Raw genomic sequence first — 23,424 nt, forward strand, 5'->3', positions numbered from 1 at the left:
ATATGTTTACCTGATTTTTTTCACGCCAATTAGGCTAAAATCATGGATTAAAAATTATGTGCTAGTTCGTATAAAATAATATAATTACCAAAGACAAGATGATATTTTGATACGTTTGTCAAAAAAAATTAAAGAGGACTCACCCATTTCTGCCTCAACAGCGTTAAGTTCTTGGCCATCTCCAGCACCCTCTCGTCGTTGTACTTGCTGGGCAGGTGCGTGAACTTCATCACGGGCAGGAAAGTCGCCATCTGCAGCCACCTCATGTACAACTCTCGCTCCGGCAACTCTATTCCGTTCTCCTGGACCGTGTTGTTCGAGTTCATCTCCACGGAACCCCTCTCTCGAGCTGAAGGTAGGAACTGCTCGCTCCCAGGCCAGTAGATATCCCCACCCACCGCTCCAGGCATTATAAACGGGAATCCGTTGACTCCGTAAGTCAGTATCGTCGGAATTACCAGCCTCAAAGCTTCCCAGGATGATTCGAAGGGTGGCAGAGATACGAATATAGGCGGCCTCGGCAAACTGACGGCTGAAGATACGCCAATCACGTTAAGAGTCTTCTCGAACGTTTTCGTGAATATCGTTTTGTACTGATCGGGGTTTATGATTTGTTTCTCGCAGTGGTAGTAGTGCGGCATGTCGTAGGCAGTTCCGAGGTCGAGGAAGAATGAATCTATGTGGTACTCGTCTATCACAGCCTGCAACTTGTCCAGAAACCACGGCACAGAGCGGTTGTTCGTTATATCTAAAACTGCAGCGCTTGCCAGCGTTTTGAATCGAGTCAACGCTGGAATGCGTCGGTCGCTATTCCTTTCGCTTATGAGCAATCTCTTTTGGACGGTCTCGGCAAAGTTTCTGCTCTCCGTGCTTATAAACGGCTGGACGGTAAACGCTACTTTAAATCCGCGTCTATGTAATTTATCTACGGTTACGTTGAGCGTCGCGAATCGACTAGTATCGACAGTGAGATCACCTATTTCATTTTGCCAGAACTCGTTTATCAGTACATGGCCTTGCTTCAGGAAACCCAGGTCTATGACGTCCTCGGTGTATCGGGATATCGTTTCGTCTTGAAGCTCGTGCTTGAACCGCGGCGCTATCTGCCAGATCGGCTCGGTTATGAGGAAGTCCAGCGTCTGCATATCTGCCGGCTTGAGGCCGTCCCACAGCGGAGCCTGTCTGTGACTATGAATCGAGGAGTGGAGAGACTTCATATCTCTGGACGTGCAGATGTTATACCTCATCTCAGGGAATTCTGTCAGTCTGTTCGCATAAGCGAAGTCATCGTACTTAGCTCTAATGCAGATATCTTTGCCTTTTTTGTTGACGGAGATCTGCAGTGGAGTTTGGTCGTCGACGATGATAGCTGCTCCTTTGGAGTTGATGAGATACCTCGTGAGAACGTTGCTCCACTGCGACTTCTGCATGTCGCCGGTGATGAAGGAGGTGAAGTCTATGCTGCCGAAGTTCAGGGGCCAGGTCAAGTTGCTGGACTGGCCCGCGCCGTACCAGTGTACCTTTGTGTCGCCCCAGTCGAAGCAGTCAGTCGGTGATATATCTGAAATGAGTTTGAGGGAATTTCTTAGTCTTATTATGAAGGTAACAATGTCAAATTTTATTAGGTCTAATATTTTGCAAAATTAGCAGTAATCTTCAATATTTTTAAATCTAAGCAAACATCGTCATTATTGAATCCAAAAAATCATTTATTCTTGGGTATTAATGTCTTGCATACGAGCAAAATGTAATGCTTTACAGACCTGGTCTCAAAGCCTTCCAATGCACGGAGTAGCAGGTAGTGTTGTCTACCCCGGGGTCGTGCGGCAGACACTTGAGGTAGAAGCGGAGGTCGTGCAGCCACTCCAGACACTCCGAGCCGTCGGCCTTGCGGTGCTCCGGGAGGCAGGGATACGCCTTCTTCTTGGGCGCCAGACCGACAGCTGTAAATATAATATATAGTTTTAGTTTATACTACGTATAAAACTACAGGGTTCGGACAGATAAGATGTTCCAAATGGCGTTTCATGGGTACTCGGAATAGTCAGCATTAAAAAAAAATGTTTCACGATGGGTTAAGAGTTAAGTCAGAGCAGGGTAATTATTTACCTGATTGTCTAATAAGAAAAGATAACCGTCTTTTATCGCTGGTCACGTCGGTTTTGCGATTCACTTGGTCGTAAGAATGTAAGAGAGAGTGTTCTTGTGTATTTTTACACGTTTGGGAACTATTAATAGCTTCTGCCTGGTTTCAAGTTATCTGCCATCACTGAAACTGATGTGGAGATTATGCTTATAAAATATAAGTTTGTGTAAACGTGCAAGAGGTCGCGTCTGCTTAAGCGAGAAGGGTTGGATGATCACTTTAGCTTTTTAAAAACCGGCCAAGTGAGTGTCGGGCCACGCGTAATATAGGGTTCCGTAGTACCGCTAGTTTTTTTTATATTTTTTGTATGATTAATGAATATACATTTATAACGAGTTTTACACCACTAAAACATCATCTCAGTTACTTTCAAAGGAATTTGAACGAAAAGCTCCTTTATAATTCGCCGAATACATTTTTTTTTAGTTGATCGACTATTACTTAATAACTTATGAAGTCTTCTTAGTCGTGATAGTTTTTCTTTTAAATTCAGCATATTTCCTACTCCCGGGAATTTTTTCACATTTCCAGAAGCAACCGCTTAGAAGTAGGGACACTGGACTCTAACGATTTTTTCCACTTTAAAACTTAAATTTCACAAACGGATCCCTAAATCGGAAAATGATCTATGAATACTTATAATATTTTTAAAAAACCTATTCAACGATACCCCACACGATGAAGTGGTCGCGAAAAAAAAATTCATCCCCGCTTGATGTGTAGGGAAGGTACTGAGGAAGGTACCATAAAAAAAATATTTTTTCAAGATTTCATGTACCATTTTGTCGGCATCATTAATATGTGCATTCATGCCAAATTACAGCTTTGTAGGTCCAATAGTCTCTGAGCAAAACCGCGAACAGACAGACAAAGAGACAGACGGACGCAAAGACCGAAACTATAAGGGAGGAACCTACATTTTTTGACTACAGAACCCTCAAAAGGGCATTTTCTCACGTAAATTAGCCCCATTTTAAGTTTGTGCCAACGGCAGGCTTCCTTACCTAAATTAGCCTTCAGTATCTCGACGTCGTCTTTATTGAATATCCTGATGAGTCGTTTGGGCTCGTTGAACTGCACGCTGTCGAAGTACGCTCTCGTCAGCGCCTGCTGGTGGTAGAGCACGTACGCGAACCCCACAAAGAATACCACCGCCAGGAACATCAGTCCCACGAATGCGCGCAGCTTGTAGTCGGTGGGCTTCTTCCTCATCTTTTGCGGTATGCTCTGACATTACGGAATAAAAAGAGGAAATAAATAAAAATACTTAACATAGAAACGTTCTTCATATAGAAATGATACCTACCCCCATAATGAACGAGGTGTGTTTCTAGCAGTGCCGTAAATAGCCTTTCTTGCGAGCGAGCATATATAATTATAAGCACCTTTGTTTTTTAACCAACTTCCAAAAAGGAGAAGGTTATATTATGTTCGGCTATGGTTTTTTTAACTACATTGGGAAACATCTCTGAGTCGCAGCGGGAAGTATTTTATCGGGAGCAATTCAAAAAAATAAGTTGCCTGGTATGACCATTCTTGCGCCCCCCAGAGTCTACGCCCTGTGCCTGACCACCGGTGGCACCGCCCTATTTACGGGCACTGGTTTCAAGTTACTTCTACATGTTTCATAATTACAAGTTACTTTTAAATGTTTTATAATCAAACATATTTTTATGTCCATCTGAATGGAAGCTACATAAGGTAATTAAAACTTTCGACTCCGATTTGTCGAAAGAATCGGGACACGAGTTACTTTCTAATAAGTTAACTTAAGAAACTGCCTACTTATGTTTACTTAGGCCCAACGTGTTACTCTACATAATATCGTCAATATCTTGCTCTATTAAGGCACCTACCTGTAGCTTCTCCTTCAACAGGCTGGCGAGTGAATTGACGCTGGTGAGTGATGTGGCTGGGGAGTATTCGTCGTCGTCCATGCTAAACTCCGAACGCGAGCGCCGCGGCGCCGTCGACTTGCGACGCGGGGAGCGGAGGGCGGTTCTGGAAAAGTTTTTTTTTTTAAATTTAAGATTTTACACAAGTTACCATCCATACCATCTAGGAAATACATTCCTAGGTAGTTGACGGACCTACGTCAGTTGGTCGGCTTATGTCAATTCAATGTTAGCTGTGATCGGTCGGATGGGTTTGACTTAACGCCAAATTACTTCGGTCCGCCATCTGATTAGGTATCAACTTCTCTGATGTACATAATTTACAACTAATGATACACTACACAACTAGAGTAATGTATGAATGATCTAATGTCTAATGCTAATATAGGTACCAGAATCTGATGGCAAAAAGTGAGCAAGTAAATTGACTCTAGCAATACCGGGGTAAATTTTTTTCTTCTAATCTGCAATCAGTATATTATTTTAACTAAAAGCAGGTGTGATGTTCTACGCATGGCAGGTACAGTGCTTCTAACACTGTAGATAGCATTACTCATAGTTTACTATAATTTAGTTCTTTCATTTAAGTAAAAGATGTCCTTTTCAGGCGCTTGTTATAATTACGGCTGACGAGGCCAGAAGCTAAAGCATTCGGGTGGACCGGGGATTACCCCGGTTCCAATTATGCAATAAAATATTTTGATCCTTTTTTTCCTTATAGCGGCTGATTCTGTGTGTGAAACATGCAAATATATAAATTTATCCAATGATCAAGGATATTTTTTGAAAATCTGCAGTCGAAATTTGCCATCAGATTGTGGTAGACCTATACAGATTACAGATCAATATCAATCATTAGTTCGGTTCTTCACCATAACACAGAGTAACTTATTAGTTACTACGAAATCAGTAAAACAGTTTGTGTATTTTATTTAACTGCATCTTTAGTTCACATCACAGAAAGTCGACATAAGTTTTATAAAAATAGCATTGTTATTGAATTGCTATCTATCCCAACATACGTTGTTTTGTCTCAACTCTATTAACATAGTGTTAAGTTAATATTTAAAGAGCAAGGAACCTAATTGGTATACCTAAGATGGAAAGGAAAAAACCTCATTTTGGCGGCAAGAGATGAAACATGTGCCGATCCATAGTACATCAAAATACAAATAGGGAATACTCTTTGGTAAAATGTCGTAACTGATACGGTTTCGGAATAAATAAAAGTATTTTTTTTTTACAAATTAGAAATTTTATATGTTTTGTCTTAACGTTTAAGTGTAAGTAGGTAACAAATAATTTAAAAAAACGGTTATTTCAAGATTGTGTTAAAAAATACAATCTTGAAATAACCAAGACAGCAAAGTTGCGCGTATATTATGTTTATGTAGAGCATCTACGTCACTCACAGTATTACATCAGCAAATGTTACATTTTAATGTAAAACAAGTCATTCCAGTACGAACATACGTATGTCACCGAAGGAATAATAAATTAACAGCTACTCTTATTATTATTTTATATTTTAGATGTCAACGATTTAAATTAATGACCGTCACAGGATAGAAACATTTTGTATTCGTATTCAACTTAAAAAATGCAACCTTAAAGAAAATTTAGGTAAATGGAAGTTTATTTTTATATCCAAAAATTAATCATTATTACAACGAGATATCTTATTAATCTCTTGACACAATTCCAAAAATCAGCAACAAAGGAAAATATTAAGAATATATTTAATTCATGTATGGATTATATTTAAGATGTATGACCTACATTACGTGTAATCAGATAAAGTCAGATGTAACTTCCTCATTACCACGACACTACACGTAAACCGACAATTCCTCGAGGAGGTAAACTTTTTCCGGAGTAGAGATGAAAAATATAGTCCGGTCGCAGAGAAGGTAGATTCGTACATTGACAGATTGCTTCTTGTCTCTATGATATCGACGGTCTTATTCCGTAATTGGCTATGTTTTTAACCAAGACTAAAAGAGGGGTGTTATAAGTTTGACGTGTTTGTCTGTCCGTGGTTTTGTAGTATCCAAACGGGTGGACGCTATTTTAATCTAATTTTTTTTTTGTTTGTTTAAAGTATCATTACCGTAAAGTGACAGAAATACAGCAGTGCGTAAAATACCATTTTCTACAAAAATGAGCTCTTACAACTTTTAAATTAATGTCGAAATTTATCTGAAATTTTGTGCTTCGGTTCGTATATATAGGTACCTATATATACGAATAATTACCTAATTAGACCTTTACGTTTTTTTATATAAATCACGTCCGGAATTACCAGCGTTTAACGACTGCCGCTGACCGTGGGTTTTGAAAAGTGGTTTTGTTACAATTGTTACTATTATTATGTTATTCGATGACGCTTGCAACTCAACGGAGTTGCCAAAATTCGTTTATAGCGAAGAAACCTCACATTTTTCGGCAACAAAAACCATATTTATTCCATATAATCAAAGTTTATTCCTTTCTCGTCACTTAAGAGGTAGTAGAAAACTAATCGGGGCAGAACAATATTATTTAAATGTCACATCTCATGCGCTCTATGTTCCACAATAATTATTATTGTATTTCGGGGCCACAAACATGAAAATATATTTTAACCCCCGACGACAACAGAGGGAGTTATAATTAAGTCTGTCGTGTTTGTGTGTTTCTGTCTGTGGCATCCTAGCATCAAAACAGGTAGGCCGATTTTCAACTGTATCCTACTACTTATATATATTTTTGTTTGTTTGGATGTATGGATGTGTGGATGTATGGATGTGTTACTCTTTCACGCAAAAACAACTGAAGGGATTCTTTTAATGAAACATTACAATAATATAGCTTATACATCTGAATAACACATCATCATATCATATCAGCCTATAGTCGTCCACTGCTGGACATAGGCCTCTCTCAATGAACGCCAAGATGACCGATCTCCGGCTACTCGCATCCAACATGGGCCTGCAACTAAGCGGAGATCGTCGTCCCACCTAGTTGGAGGTCGACCTACACCCCGATTTCCCAGCCTTGGTCTCCATTCCAGAGTAAGTTTACTCCAGCGATCGTCTGTTCTTCGAGCTACGTGATCAGCCCAGTTCCACTTCAGCGTACTGATTCTCTGCACTATGTCGGTGACTTTGGTTCTTTGACGAATTGTTTCATTTCAAAGCTTATCCGCCAAAGAAACTCCGAGCATAGCGCGTTCCATAGCACGCTGAGCGACGGAAAACTTACGAGCTAGCCCTGCTGTAAAAGGCCAGGTTTTCGCCCCGTAGGTCATAACGGGAAGCACGCATTGATCGAAGACTTTCGTCTTCAAGCTCTGCGGAATATGCGACGTGAGAATGTGGCTTAGCTTCCTGAATGCTGCCCAACCCAACTGTATCCTCCTATCGGTTTCTCTCTCGAAGTTATGTCTACTTACCTGCAGTATGTGCCCCAAATAGACATATTCCGTTACGACTTCGAGAAAGACACCGTTAACTGCAACCGGTCTCGGGAGAACATGTTCGTTGAACATGACTTTCGTCTTGTCCCGTTCATCCCGAGACCGATCCGCCGGTAAGATTCATTTAGGTTGTTCAACATTTCCTGCAAGTCCTCCAACGTTTCTGCCAATATGACGATATCGTCAGCGAAACGAAGGTGTGAGAGGTACTTGCCATTAACGTTTATGCCACGTCCTTTCCAGTTTAGGGTCTTGAAGGCGTCCTCTAACGCATTTGTGAACAGTTTCGGGGAAATAATATCCCCCTGTCTCACTCCTCGATGCAAATAGATACTCGGACGGACATAGACGCGGCATTATACAGGGTGTAACAAAAATAAGTGATAATACTTTAGGGTGTGTACGTGTTCCTTGTAGAGAGTTCACTGTGAAAGTAGCAGCGCTGAAAGACCAAAAAATTTTTTCACTTTTGTATGGGCAAGGGTCCGAGCGTCACGAGTTTCCCCATACAAAAGTGAAAAAATTTTTTGGTCTTTCAGCGCTGCTACTTTCACAGTGAACTCTCTACAAGGAACACGTACACACCCTAAAGTATTATCACTTATTTTTGTTACACCCTGTATAGACCTTTCAAAACTTCGACGTAACGCCAATCGACTTGACATCGTTGCAGGGCTTCCAGAACAGCCCAGGTCTCAACAGAGTTAAATGGTAAGCAACTGCCGTCGCCCATGGGCACTCGCAACATCAGAAGAGCTGCAGGTGCGTTGCCGGCTTTTTAAGAGGGAATACGCTCTTTTCTTGAAGGTTTGCAGGTCGTATAGGTCCGGAAATACTGCTGGTGACAGTTCGTTCCTGAGTTTTACAGTGCGCGGCAGAAAGTTACGCGAAGAACGCACTGTGGAAGACTGCCACTCATCAAGGTGATGAGGATGGTATGTTTTTCGCGTGGGACGATGGCGAAAAAATGCAGGTGGTATGATTCCGAACAATTCCTCAGAGCACTCCCCGTGATACAACCGATAGAGGATGCAGAGTGAAGCTACATCTCGGCGAAATTCCAAGGGGTCCAAGCTGTTTGAAACACTATGGCAGTCAACAATTCGAGCGGCCCTTCGGTGGATACGATCCAGAGGGAGCAGTTGGTATTTTGGCGCCCCTGCCCAGAGGTGAGAACAATATTCCATATGAGGCCGAACCTGCGCCTTGTAGAGTTATAGGCGTTGGTCCGGACTGAAGTACTGTCTCGCTCTGTTAAGAACACCAAGCTTCTTCGAGGCATTCTGCCGAGATATATGGGGGAGTTGGTATATACAGCATCACCTGTACTATCATCCGCATAGCAATGAATGCCGTTGATCTGTAACATGTCATTGATATGCAGTGTGAATAGAGTAGGCGATAGCACACAGCCCAGAGGTACACCAGCATCAACAGACTGAGTTTCCGAGCATTCGCCGTCAACTACGACCTTTATGCTTCTGTCTGCTAAGAAATTAGTGACCCACTTACATAATTTCTCGGGCAGCCCGTATAATGGAAGCTTTGATAGCAGCGCTTTATGCCAAACCCGATCAATGGCCTTCGCAATGTCCAAACTAACAGCCAATGCCTCTTTCTTCGACTTTACGTGTTCATAAAAGTGGTGACCTGATGAAGAGATCTATAAGTAATCGAGGGAACTCCTCAAAATTTATATGGAAATATGTAGTGACTTCGGTTTCGTGAGCAGTATTCTAAGCATATGCTACCAACAAGTAAGATTTTGCACCAAGGTATACCATGGTTCGGAAGGTGCTGAGAGAACTCCTGATTCATTATAGATTTGGGAGTTCAACAAGTTTGGAAGTTTTGACGTTGTTTTAAGAGTGGAAAGCATATATTATGCTACTATGCAAATAACCTTCATCTTAATCATCATAACTACCATAAACCATTATTGAACCACTTAAACCGCGGTTAACACCGCGGGGCACAGCTAGTTTTTGTAATATTATTGTCTAAAAGCTAACATGATCGGGTGTTCTTTAGCCATAATTCATCATCATCACTTCGCTAACTTCCAATTTTTTTTATAATACAGTATTAAATTAATATTTTATCATCATAATAATAAATTTATTATTATCGTGTATTTTTATGCAAATAATCTCTTTTTATTTTAGAATATTATCAGCAAAATATTGTAAGTCTCAAATTTGAGACAAATGTTTTCAGAATTGTCCTACGTGTTGACCTACCACTGCACCGGTCTGGGGACTCGGAGAAGAATCAGCGTAAATAAATACAACTATAATACTCCCCACACCGGTTTCGGTGACGGTGGTCGGTTTCATTGAAACCAGGCCAGGTACGCAGGAGTAATTTTTATAGTGCCCAGGTGTGTGCACAGTACACAAGAGCACTCTCTATTCCTTTACTCTCATAACCCAGTGCGACGGAAGACCGACACGACTGGCGAAAGATCAGGCGCAGGACCGACTTTTTACATGCCCATCCGACGCATGGATCATCTTACTTTTCAGACAATCAGGTGATCAGCCTGCATTGTCCTAACCAAACTTGGAAATAATATTAAGTTTCCAACGCGGGAATCGAACCCACGACCTCCGAGTCAAAAGCGACGCTCTAGACCACTGGACCACGGCGGCGTGGACCACGAGGTCGTAAAAAAATACAACTATACAAGTAGTGACTCTATCTACATCTAAAATGCATTAACCAATACGATATCTATGCTCGGATACTTTACATCACTCCATCATGACATTAGCTATCCTGGGATAAGAAGACGTGAGTGGAAAAATCGAACAAATAACATTTCGTAACATACGGACAATAACTCATTTTTTTCCTAATTAAAAATAATTGAATATAAGTTACAAGTTTTGTTAAAAAAATAAAACTTGTAACTTATCTACTTCATAATCTAGCCAATATATCGGGCTACACATATAATCCATAGTTTTTCAATTTCATATAATTTTTCCGGCCTTAAAGCCTCCATTTAAGCAAAAAAACGGGAAGTTTTTTCATGTAACTTACCTTATTCTTCCACTCACGTCTTGTATTATTATGGATACTTACAGCCGCAATCAGCGAAAGATTACCTTTAATTTAATAAAGAATTTGACAGAAAATATCAAAACTTTATCAAATTAAAATTAGGCAATCATACAACGTCTTTGAGTGCGTTAACTATCTCGACGATACTTATCTCTAACACACAACACAAGACGAACTTACTATACGATGGATTAATTTGCTCTATGGAACTTACACTAAGAATTTCACACACTATAGTAATATTTTCACAAGCGGCGCGCGCGGTTCTGCCTGCACATGTCTGTCTGTGGTGACGGACGGAGTGACACTGCATGTCACCGTCTTATCACACGGAATAATTACGGTAATGCTCCGTAAATAATAAATACGAGATTTAGTTTCTACGATTGTTTGTTGTAAGTATTTAGAATTAGAGCAACTAAGTTTGGCGCGAGACTGATTGCCGCATTCAGAGACGAATTATAAATACTTAACTGTAATTAAATGAAGATTTCGACATAAGCCACCTACGTTATCTGTCAAACTCTTCATTATATGGAAGTTTAAGGGCCTGTTTCACCACTTCCTGACAAGTAACGAATAGGCTATCTACATATTAACTTGACAGATCGAGTATGGAGTATCTGTCAAAAAAGTTGTGAAAAGCCTATTCGACACTTTATCAGAAAGTGGTGAAACAGGCCCTAATAATCATTAAGGGCCTGTTTCACCACTTCTTGATAAGTGCCGGATAGGCTATCCACCACTTAACTTGACAGATAGAGTATGGAGAATCTGTCAAATAAGTTGTGGATAGCCTATCCGGCACTTTGTAGGCCCTACTAGAGATAGGAATAGCTCTTATAACGGCCGTTCCCAATATTCAATCTATCTCTGGTTTGACATACGACCGATCGCAGCTAACATTGAATTGACATATTAAAATATATGTCTCTGTCTATCGGCTGTTCCCAATATTTGATCTATCTCTGGTTTTGCCCTACTAGAGATAGGAATAGCTCACATTAGACATTAGAGACATATATTTTATGTCAATTCAATGTTAGCTGCGATCGGTTGTATGTCAAACCAGAGATAGATTGAATATTGGGAACGGCCGTAAATGTCTTAAGTGTTTCAAATAAAAGTATTTAGAGCAGCTCGGAATGGCGAGTATAGTTTGCAGATGTCTAAATAGGCGCCTCGTCATAAGGAAAGTCTATGAAAGCAGGTGCCAATTTAATTTTTAGGTATTGTACTATTTTCAATTTCACTAATTCTTATTTTGTCTACTGCCCACGTTGAGAACAAAATATTATATTTTAGCGCCCCCCATTTTTTCCATTGACCCATTTTTCATTGATGAAATGAAATTACAAATGACCCCCCAAGCCTCTACACAACGCCCCTATTTCTTTGGGCCCCCTTTAGACCTTCAGCGCCCACAAGGGGGCGTTATCGCCCACTTTGGGAAAGGCCATATACGAGTATATAGCCCATATTACACTGGGACACCGGTGGCGCAACCAATCCCTGTTACCAAGAAAATTTATGGAGATAGAGTGCAACCAAACCCACGCCGGGTTTTATTGGTTGTAGCAACATGGTGTCGTGAAATAATGTACTGACTGTTGGGTTTTGCGCGAAAATTTGTCGTAAGTAGATGCACATCATAATCTTATAAAAATTCTCGTGTCACAATGTGTAGAGATGACATTACTAAGCAACGTCGTTAAACGACTGGATTATACAATATTTAACCGACTTCAAAAAAAGGAGGTTAATTCAACCCGTATGTATGTAATATTTCCAGAACTGCCCAGTTTTCGCATATTACGTTAGTCTAAGTAACTATATCATCTTCTGAACAAATGTGCCAAATTTCAAAAGTGTATGTATCTCTCTGGAACTACAAGTCCGATGTAAATAATTCTTTTTTTGTTAGATAGATAGATAGATCGTTTATTTGCTAAGAATGCTGGTACAATAATGTTGTAATTGGTATTGTTCAACTTAGGGAATACGTACAAGTTTTATTAAAATCGGTCGAGTAGTTTTTAAGATAGGGAATTTTATTTCTCAAACGTACCATTTTAAGTCAGTTTTATCTTTTTAAAATATAATTTTAATTAGTCATCAATTAGATATCAAGTTATATTATTATCAGATAGTATTGCAAATTAATAGGAGTCCTATGAGTCCTAGGAGTTCGTTCCAGTCCTATTATAGGACTGGAACGAACAAGAAACGAATCTTCATTAAAATACTCTAAGAATTGGAGTAAGAGAAAACATTAGGTTCTCATAATGTAATCCAGAGTTCACATTAAATTATCAAAAAAAATGTTGTATAATATTTTCTTGCTCATTTTTCACTAAACAGCTAAGTTGGATGTTATAAACTACTTAAGTATACAAAAAAAATGCGTTTATGTTTACGTGAGTAATTTGATACATAACTACATTATGTTATTTATTGTTAACTGTTTTATTATTGTGATTATTTTTATTAACTGTTCAATATTTTCATTACATATTATTTAATTAACGCATTTACTTTTTATGTTGTTACGAGACTGCATCGAATCAATGACTGAGCTTTACTGTTCTAGCGAGTTTACGTTATTTTAATCCAAAATTCCAATCCAGCGTTGGATTACTACTGGAATGTTACGAGTATAATATGGTATCATGGAATGCAATTCAGTGCATTCCAATGATTCCAGTACCCGTTTAATATTATTATTCCAGTAGCATTGCAGCGCTGGATTTGATTATTGGATTGAAAAAACGTAAACTCGCTAAAACAGTTATAGGTAAGGTCGTTAAGCCAAGACGTTTTCTTTATCACGTCATATTTGCCGATCAAAATGTATGGATTAGACATATAATTATAAGCGTTCTGTTACATCCCTAGTTAGTTAGTACAATTCGTTTACTTAGCATTTCTATATTCTTCCATATTTTTCCGTATGCGTTGCAGTTTTCGTTTAGTATTTATTCTACTTCAATTTATCGTTCAGTTAGATTCTGGAAGCCGGGCAAGTAAGTTGTGGGAAGTCGTAGTAAAGTGTAACTAATTTAATCTTGGGTTAATAAATTAGTTTAGGTTGAACTTTTGTTTTTTTTTTTTTTAACTGACACAGAGGGTGCTGCAAAACAGTTCGATCATATTACTAAGTTAATGTTCGACTCGTCTAATGTCAATTCCATTCATTTTGATCGGCGATTCTATGAAGAAGTCATAAAAAAAGTTTTGGCTAAAGGCTTTCAAAAAAGTTCGATGATGTCGCTTTTTTGAACAGCCAGGTTACGGCCATTACATTAAAGTAACAACTGATTTCTACAAGTGGCCCGTTAGCCCTGCAATCTTGATTGCCTAAGAAGCAATCGGCGAACCCTTCTCCCTTATTGTCGAGAGGAACTGGCAATTGACACACTTACCTTGTCATTACTGTCACTCCTCTACGAGGCAGCTGTCTCCGCAGATTGAGACAGATCTACCAATCTAGCCAAAGGCAGGGGGCTATTTAACCGACTTGCAAAAAAGGAGGGCTGAGGCAGCATGTAAAATGTAAAAAAAATTTGGTCAGTCTATTATACTGCTTATATATTGTTATGTAAGTAATGTGTATGTTTGCGGCAGAAGTTACGTGCGGCAGGACGCTAGCTGTTAGTCCATAAAATTCATATTTTATAGACTAACCAGCGTTTAGTTAAGTTAAATTTGCGGATAGTCAGCGATACATAAAATAAAATTTAATAGATAATAATCAATAGATAATAATAATAATATTATATACTAGAAAGACTCAGTATAAAGTTAGTGATTTTTGTCTATTCGTATATTCGTGTTTGTAAGTTTATCCCACTGTATTACCTTAAATTCTCTAATTTCATTGATTTACCTCAATAACATTTATTATAATGCTTTAATAAGCCATAACGAGGAAATTTGGGGAAAAAGTTTTTATTGCTTTGAGCCGGTTGTTAGTTGTTACCTCGCTAGTGGCTAGTCGCTGTCAACAACAACCGGTTGCGAGTTCCCAGTATATTGGTAGTTGTATTCACATAAGTTGTTGACAGAAACGAACAGAATTATAACTTAATTAGAACCTATAAACATTAATTGCCAAATTATTTATTATAATATTATACGTACGTTTTTAATTACTAGATTTATAGATTACAACCATAACTCTATTGCATCGACATTCGTTTATCGCACGGGAACCGTAAAATTTGCCGGGATAAAAGTGTCCTATGTCCAGGGACCAAAGTATCTCCATAATCCATGACGTGGGAGAGCCATGCTTACCGGAGGCCCAATCCCTCCCCTATTTCCTTCCCTACCCTCCCCTATTCCTTTCCCTACCCCTAATAGGGGATTACCCTATTCCCTCTTAAAAGGCCGGCAACGCACCTGCAGCTCTTCCGATGCTGCGAGTGTTCATGGGCGATGGAAGTTGCTTTCCATCAGGTGACCCGTTTGCTCTTTTGCCCCCTTATTTCATAAAAAAAAATTCAGCAGTTCAGCGTTTTGGGCCTGAAGATATAACAGACAGACACACTTTCACACTTTCACATTTATGTAGGTTCTGATCTAGTTATTTTTGATGGTTCCTTTCCAAAAGGGCAAATACTTATTGAAATCTTATTACTGAGACTTCGCTCGAGAGATAGGTAGAGTTTAGATAGTCTCTACAAATGAAGGAAAACCCCCCGTTTCAAAGATGCGAGAAGACGTAACTTGTGGGACCCGATTACACCTACCAAGTAGCGAGACAGCATCCTCGGTCGAGCACATACACAATAAACATCCCGAGTGCTCGGCCCAGACCACTGTCTCGCCAGTATACTCGGTACCGGTAGGTGTTTGGGCACATAGCGCCGAGTCGCACGCACACGGCACAACGCATCTTGAATTGTGCGTGCACTAACTGACTGTATAGTGTGTAGTGTAGTGTAGTGTCTGCACATCCTCATTACGCGCGTCCGGCCGAGAGCGATGACCACACTCAACACGGGATTAAGGAGCAAATTAATGCAATTCTTATGTTTCCCTCGATTTTTGACGATTTTTTATTTAAGTCGATTCAAAGAACGTTATAATCTTATATCTTTAACCGAGCAATTCTTGTATAATATAATATATAATTCGAATCTCGGAATCGGCTCCAACGATTTTCATTAAATTTAATATATATAGATGGTTTCGGGGGCGCGGCGATAAATTGATCTAGCTAGGAATCATTTTTAGAAAATGTCATTTTTTCGTGTTTTATCGAATACCTAGAGCAAAGCTCGGGTAAATATCTAGATTATCCATTAGTAATGTAAATACGCAAAAAGTGTGAGTAGACTCGAATGGATAATCTTAAGAGGAGTCCACACCGCCCTTTTTTCCATACAAACGTTGTCCCCTGTTTCCTCCCTGGATAATGCTAGTAGAGTTATAATTTTTTTCCTGAATATCTACGGCCACTAATACAATATCCCTATGTTTTCTTTTTTTTCATAATTTAATTATTAAATAAGATATGAACGTTCAAAAACCCAAAAAAATGGCCAGATTTTCCGCTGTGTTCAAACGTCCAGAAAACAGATTTGGCTAGATTATACAAAAAGAAGCAAAACATAGGAACACAGCTCAAGCCTTTTTTTAATCTTTAATGAAAAAAGTACTTAAATCGGTTAAGTTTTGGAGAAGGAATCAGGGGACAACGAATCGTTGATTTTCTGGATTTTCTGCAGTTGTCTCTATCGCGTTCTGCGGTATAGGCTTGAGGTAAGGGAGACAGCTATAGATATTACACATACTTTTTTTTCATTTCTCTAGCCCCTGGTGTATCCTCTTAATGCCCGGCAATTCTTATTTTTACGACCGCACTTACATACATTTTATTAATGATGACCAACTTTAATTTTATGAAGATTTTGACATAAAATTTGACATTAAAGTTAAGTAATCATTACATGTCTCATATTGCGGCCTTTACTTAATTAGAAATATATTACAATTCGTGTAAGTCTGCTAACAATTCGTGTAAGTCTTTAGTCTGCTAAGTCAGCGCAAGTATCTGTTTCGAACATAGCAGTAATATTTCTAATCGATTGCTATGAACACGGATGTCTCGCTATAAACTTAATGTTACTCACTTGGCGTGGTCATCGTCAGACAGCACGGGGTCGGCGTGGTCGTCGCTCAGCCCCGACCCGGAGCTGCCGTGGTGTTCCGGGATCTGCAAGTAACGGATTTCTTGTTCATTTAATAATTCAGTGCAACGGGAAGGAGCCGCCGGTCACGCTATAGCCCTATGGATACGCCTTTAAAACTATAACTCTCGATCAATCCAAACGTATTCGCAGTCCCAAATTATTCCGGCAATGATTACATTGCACTCTTTTTTAGGGTTCCGTAGTAAAAGGGTAAAAACGGGACCCTATTAATGAGACTTCGATGTCTGTACCCAAATATTTTCCCCCATTTAGTATTCACCCGCGATAGGACTTTCAATACTCCGCGGAATGCAAAACAGCAATTTCTCGGTGTAAAAAATATTCCCAAAAGTCTTAAAATATTAACAACAGTATTCCTTTAACAAAAGATATGCTTAGTTTTATTGGTTGAGCACGGACAATATTTGCTGTGTGATAGCGCGTGCATACAGACTGTATGACATAGTTTGATCTAGATACCGTGAGAACAATACACGTACATCCTAAATGGATAGTTATGTACCCCTTTTACACATTAACTTAAGTACTAACGAATTTTAAATAGTCTTCTTAACATTATCACTTTTAAAACAGCTATTTCTCTTAAGAATAAAAACTAAACAAGTATGCCGTAAAACTCTACTTTTTGCACCTATTCTAAACAATTTTGTGTTCCAACAATATGCATTTGCATAATATTATTGTTGGCAAAACCCAGTATATTATGCGAGAAAAAATTAGGCATGTAATGTATGTAATGTTATAATATTCAAAACCAATAGATCAAGGTAAGTCCTAAGTATAAAATCAACTATGGTCCCTACTGGGTCAGAGTCTGACGAAGGACCTCCTTAATGGTGTTACTTAAACCTTATATTTTTAAAGTCAGTTTAACTTCATAATAATTATGATAAATAAAAACAAAATACAGGTCGTGTGAAACGCAAAATAAATTAATAAAAGTGGAATAAGTGCATGAAAATTGTATAATATTATTACTGTGAAACATGAATTTCCACCAAGGAGAGTACATTCAATATCAAGAAACAACATTAACTATCAGAAAAATGCAAGAAAATCAAATCAGCTCTAAATTGCTAATTTTATTATATTATTTTTTAAATAATTTTTTAATTATTTTAGGCAATTATTTATTTATATCATATCTAAATGACATTTTATGGATTTTCGGGCACTAGTCACTACACTGTAAATGGTTTCAGCAGTTCATTACAGAGGTTTATTTTATTGAGTAGAGCAGTACAAAGATGGGTTTTTCTTGTGGAATTCCCTTCTAGCTGGGTGACGAAGAGATATTTGAAGTGCGCTGTGCGATCATAGTTAGCAATCTGATTCTCAATTAACATTAATTAAATCAAATATTCCCGGTTAGGTTTAAATCAAATATTCAAGGTTGTCTGGCAGAAACTGTTATTAGTAGTAAGACCGCCTATTTGTACATAGTTTTCCTGTATTGTGTTTTTAAGTTTAGTTTTAAGTTGTACAAATAATTGTCTATTCTGTTTCAATTTCTCTAGTTAACTTAAAATTCGAACCTTAGATTTTCTACACAAGGCTCAAACCTCTAGTACACAAGACTCAAACCCCTAGTTACAAAAGACTCAAACCTCGGTAAGCGGTATGCAGTCGTGGTCCAGCTGCATCCTGCACTAATTGTGTAATGGCGGCCCAGTGCCCACACGTCTGCCCGCCGTCTACTCATCAACGTGTACTCATTAGCTAATTACGCGTTTGTTTGGGTGATTGCTAATTGCACCTGGGAGACCTTTGCTCGGATTTCAATGAGAATGAATGACCAAAATGTGTAATTTCTCAGGGATAGGACCAGGTCCCCCGCTACCATATGTGCAATGTGTGCAATGCACACGGGCGCCATCCTCTAGGGGCGCCAAATTGCCATCTTTAGGGGTGCCAAAACCAATGTCCCAAAAAATTTGCCTAAAGGGACGCCAAAATCCTTTTTTTGCTCACAGGCGCCAGTAGCCCTTACAGGGGCCCTGGATAGGACCTAGATAGATCAATTATATTTCTTCTTCCAAACCACGTGTACGATCTTTCGATCACCTATTCACAAAGGTATAGCGCTGCCCATCGGGTGATCCGTCTGCCCGTTTCTTGGTTATTTATAATAAAATAAAAAGGTAATTTTATTTCATTGGGTTTTCATAATGAACTAATCGGTGGCAATTTTCAAAATTGAAAAGAGAATGTTTTTAAATGTATGGAGTCTGGTCCAAATTTCCACCACTAACGAGACCTATAAAGCAAAAATGTCTACTGAATACTGAGTCATTATAACCAGACCGCAATCGAAAATACCCTGTCAGTGAAAAGTTATGGCTGAATGAAAAGTCGTATTTTTTACCATTTTGTATGAAAAATATTGTAGATGTAATAAAAATGTATTGAGTTTGGAGCAAATGTCCACAACCAATAACACTTACTTAATGGTATGGTCTGCTAAATACGCAATCAAATATATCCTGTTAGAAAAAAGTTATAACGGAATAAAAAAGTTTTCAACCATTTTATTACATAAAATAGTATATTTATATGATCCATTGCACTTTTTAACTACTCAATCTAAGTTATGTGATGTCGCTTGGCATTTCCTATTAGGTTTTTACTGAAATAGATGAATATTAATATCAATATTTTCACTCAAAAAATATTTTTCATATGGTCATAACTTTTTACTGACAGCTTATTTTTAATTTGTCTCATAATGAAAGTTACTCTATATTTAATGGACAATAAGTCAATATGGGTCTCGTTGGTGGTGGAAATTTGGACCACTTTAATCATTCTCTTTTATAGATCTGTAAAACAGCGACATCAGCTCTCGTTTTAAAAGGAAACATCATTAAAATAAATCACTGGCGCCATCTCGTCAGTGCTTATTGAACTATCAAGAAGTAGCAATAAGTGGAAATTGGTTTTAGTGTATCAATCACGAGACAGATGGCATTCTTTACATTTTAAGTGAAAAATTTTTTCGGTGGAAATCATTTGAAATGTTTTTTTTTTTCAATTTCATTTATATCTACATTTCTAACCCTAATAAATAAAAAGTGATTGCGCGGTTTTATGAAACCACGGTAAAAGTAAAACTTTTCGCCCCTATTCCACGGCCGACAGTTACCAGACATGCAGGCGAAAAAGTTTAAGGTTGGGTTGCCCCAGAGGCGTGGTTAAAGTTAAAGTTATGGTTATAGTTAAATATGGCGTCCTTTAGCTTTAACTTTAACCGGAGAAATTCACAGATGTCTGTCGCGTTTTTTTTTTATTGAAGCTACAGGTAACGGATTTGAGGGTATAAAAAATTGAAAATCCGTAAAAATCGATAGGAAAAATATAACACTGTAAAACTTAGCACATTTTTAGATATACGTATGAGCGGAGGTTAAATATGGCGTCCTTGGACGCCATATTTAACTTTAACCAAAGATTTGACATTTTGCACTGTAGTTAAAGTTAAAGTTACAGTTATAGTTAAAGTTAGTTGGTGCAACCCAACCTAAGACGATGTTATAAAAGTTTAACTTTAAAAAATTACCTCAACAAATCGGTATTTCTTTATCTCAAGAATGAAATCGAATTTTTTTTATAAGTCGTATTGTAGGTAAATCATGAGAAAATAGCGCAATTTCCCGGCCTTTAATCGGTGCATTTAAAGCGATTTTCCGTTTCTATCATTGTGTTGTGATGAAGGTTTATTGAGTACTTCCGCATCTTTAGGGCCTGGTCGATTATACAAAACTATTATCCAATATAAGATATTATATAGGGCCTCTATCGTCCATGACATCGTTTGAATGGTGCCAAGGAAGATAGTCTTGATAAGGGTCAAGTGCAAATATTTACATAAATAATCCTCTTAAAAATACGATAACTTCTAAGTACAGCTCATAAGTGGTGGTGGCTCATAATAGGTGGTGTGATTAAGAACTATGAAATGAAAGATACATATAATTTGGGAGATTGATTCGCAAACGAAGTCGCTAGTTGCGGACAACAACATTATAAAATAGGTGCCAAATGTGTTAGTCGCAGGAAGATAATATAAATGAACCTCGAAATCAAATTTGAGCTAACAGAAATGAACTTAGGTAGTAGGCCTTACTGTGATTATATAATATGCTTGGGATCTTAAGAGCTCATCCGACTCTAAAAATCAAACATCGTCCTTCTCTCTTCACACTCACGCCCGTCTTTTATATGCCAGGTGAAAAAGGACAGCGCAGAATCATCGCCGAGTTAGTTTTACTTGAATAATAGACGAACTATAATGATTATGAAAAAAGTGTTTTGAGCAAATTTAGGTTTTATCAATACCTTTTTAGATATTAAAAAAATATTAAAGAAAAGACAGCAAACTTCGAAGATCCAAGCAAAAATGTGTCTAAAATAAGGTTTTTTGTAAAAAAGAAACTATCGAGCATTTTTTGAGTAATCGTGTTTTCGTCTTGAGCATTTAATCTTTATGAACTTAAGTTACTTGTGTCAAAAAATCAGTTTTCTAGACCTTACAGATTTTGAGATCTAGGTTAAAGGATGTAGGCAAGTTAGGGTCATATGGGCTCTTAATAAAATTTTCAATTCAAAGGAAGACAAATAGAGTAGACAGTCAGAACAGAACATGCTCACACCTTGGAGTCCAAAAAGTTGTTGATGCTGCTGTCTGAGCTGTGGAGGCTGTCGCTGCCGGCACCCCCGGGTGACCCCTCGTCGGACCCCCCGCGGGAACCCCTGGACCCACTGTTGCTGAGGGAAGAGTCGGACTCTATCCATAACGGCGAGCGGTATTTGAACGTTTGGGCGAACGCGTTTAAACGAGATTCTCGAGAGAGTTGGCAACTCGAGTAGGAGGGCTTCATTTTGATATTCAATAAGTCAATAGTTTTACAAATACCAATAAAGTAATATTTAACTTAGTATGCACTCTACAAAGTTTATACCGAATTTATTTCAGTAGTTTGGGAACCCTTTTCTACCTATTATAACTTTTAAATAATGTTCAACTTGGTGCGAACTGTACAAAGTTCTTACAAAGTTTATTGCACTGTTTGATTCAGAACCACCTTTTGACTACTCAAATAGCAAATACTCCTATCTCACACTTTAAAATAACCAACACAATGCTTTTAAGCTTAGCACTTTAAAGTACTATTATACACAGATACATTACAACACAGTTACTGCTCAATTTAAATCAATACTGTTTTACTTTAATCCGTAAAGTCAATTCGGCTTAGATCTTTGGACATCTCTGTCACGTTTCTTGTACCGAACTTGTACCAATCACTGTATAATGTAGTATGTATGAGCTGATCGCACTGGACGTCTGGGGCTGGGGCAGGTATTAAGATCACGGGCGACACTCAAACGGGACACGGCGGTGACGTGCAACGTGAGACACGCAGGTTGGATTAACTGATTAATTTTATAAGAGGTGAAAAGTTTATTGTTTAAGAAGCTTAGATGATATCTAATGGGGTAGACTGAGACTATTATAATCGAAGGACTCAGGGTATTGGGATTCTTTTTAATTAATTTAAGTTACGGAGATATTACAGTTTTGATGACGATTGACCTTTCGATAAGTTCATCAATGATTTTACATCCTGTTTTTAGACTTATCTACTGTTAAACATAAATTAATACAAAGTACATTCAATTGCATTATGCATATCAATTGAAAAAAAAAATATGATTGAAACTTAATCTTGTTTACTTTGAGAATAATACAAACGATTAGAATATAGATTAAACACAGCATAGTATGTAATAGTTGTCATAAATCATGTGACTGCAGCACGTGCACCGGGTGACAAAACTTTACTACTACTACTGACGACTGACTGATAAGAGACGATAACACACAATAATATTTTTGTTTATTTCATAAATAAATGCAGTTTTACAACTATGTTCTTAGGATTTTTGTTATCGGGTATGTTTGCTATATTAAAAATAGCGCAAAGTTGTTAAAGGTATCAAGAATGTAACAAATTTAATTTATTTTACTATAAAGTTAGTTTCTGTTGCTGATTTAAATAGTCTAGCAATAATAATTATTATTATAATAACACAATAATTAGAGATAATCCTCGCACTACATAAGCAGTTTCTATTTGCTACCAGATGACCCGGCCCACTTTAAATCACTTCCCTCCTACTATAAACCTTGCACTTACAAGACTAAAATTAGCCAAATCGGTTCAGCTGTTTTCGAGTTTTAGCGAGACTAACAAAATTGAAAATTCATTTTTATTTATACAGATAGATTTGATGTCGCTGCTGTCCTTATCACGCTGATCAAAGTTATTATTTAAAATAATATAAATTAATTTGAAGAAAAAATGTCTGATAATAAATAAATGTTTATAGCCGCAGTCGCACTGCCCCCGCGGCGGCCGGCGGCGCGGGTGCGGCGGGAGACGAGCAATTTTTCTTGAGCATCAGTGTCACAGTTAGGGTCACTCATCGTTACTACAGTACCAGAGGACAAATCACTGTGTCTGACGATGAAGGACAGACAATTGATTTCAAGAAAATCCTTGTTTATAATCTACGAATTTAGAGTATTACGAGTAAGTTTGGCTTTATTTTGATTATAATTTATGATTGACATAGAAA

At 38.1% G+C, this 23,424-nt stretch overlaps 1 protein-coding gene across 6 annotated transcripts in view; it reads right to left on the reverse strand.

Annotated features, from left to right (window-relative positions):
- LOC121734191 (myogenesis-regulating glycosidase) overlaps nt 1-23,424 on the reverse strand; it is a 39,753-nt gene that overhangs the window by 1,244 nt on the left and 15,085 nt on the right. For 3 of the 6 annotated variants that reach the window (XM_042124661.1, XM_042124662.1, XM_042124667.1), the window contains exons 3-7: nt 16,705-16,787; nt 4,003-4,147; nt 3,151-3,373; nt 1,764-1,943; nt 144-1,561 (exon numbers count right to left, since the gene is read on the reverse strand). In XM_042124661.1, the coding sequence (XP_041980595.1) occupies nt 144-1,561; nt 1,764-1,943; nt 3,151-3,373; nt 4,003-4,147; nt 16,705-16,787 (2,049 nt within the window). Of the gene's footprint in view, nt 1-143; nt 1,562-1,763; nt 1,944-3,150; nt 3,374-4,002; nt 4,148-10,781; nt 10,861-16,704; nt 16,788-18,392; nt 18,444-21,434; nt 21,683-23,424 lie in introns of those variants that run through there. The other 3 variants (XM_042124663.1, XM_042124665.1, XM_042124666.1) reach the window with 3 other exon arrangements.

The sequence above is a fragment of the Aricia agestis genome, chromosome 15 (assembly GCF_905147365.1).
Source record: "Aricia agestis chromosome 15, ilAriAges1.1, whole genome shotgun sequence".
In the NCBI taxonomy this organism is placed as follows: domain Eukaryota; kingdom Metazoa; phylum Arthropoda; class Insecta; order Lepidoptera; family Lycaenidae; genus Aricia; species Aricia agestis.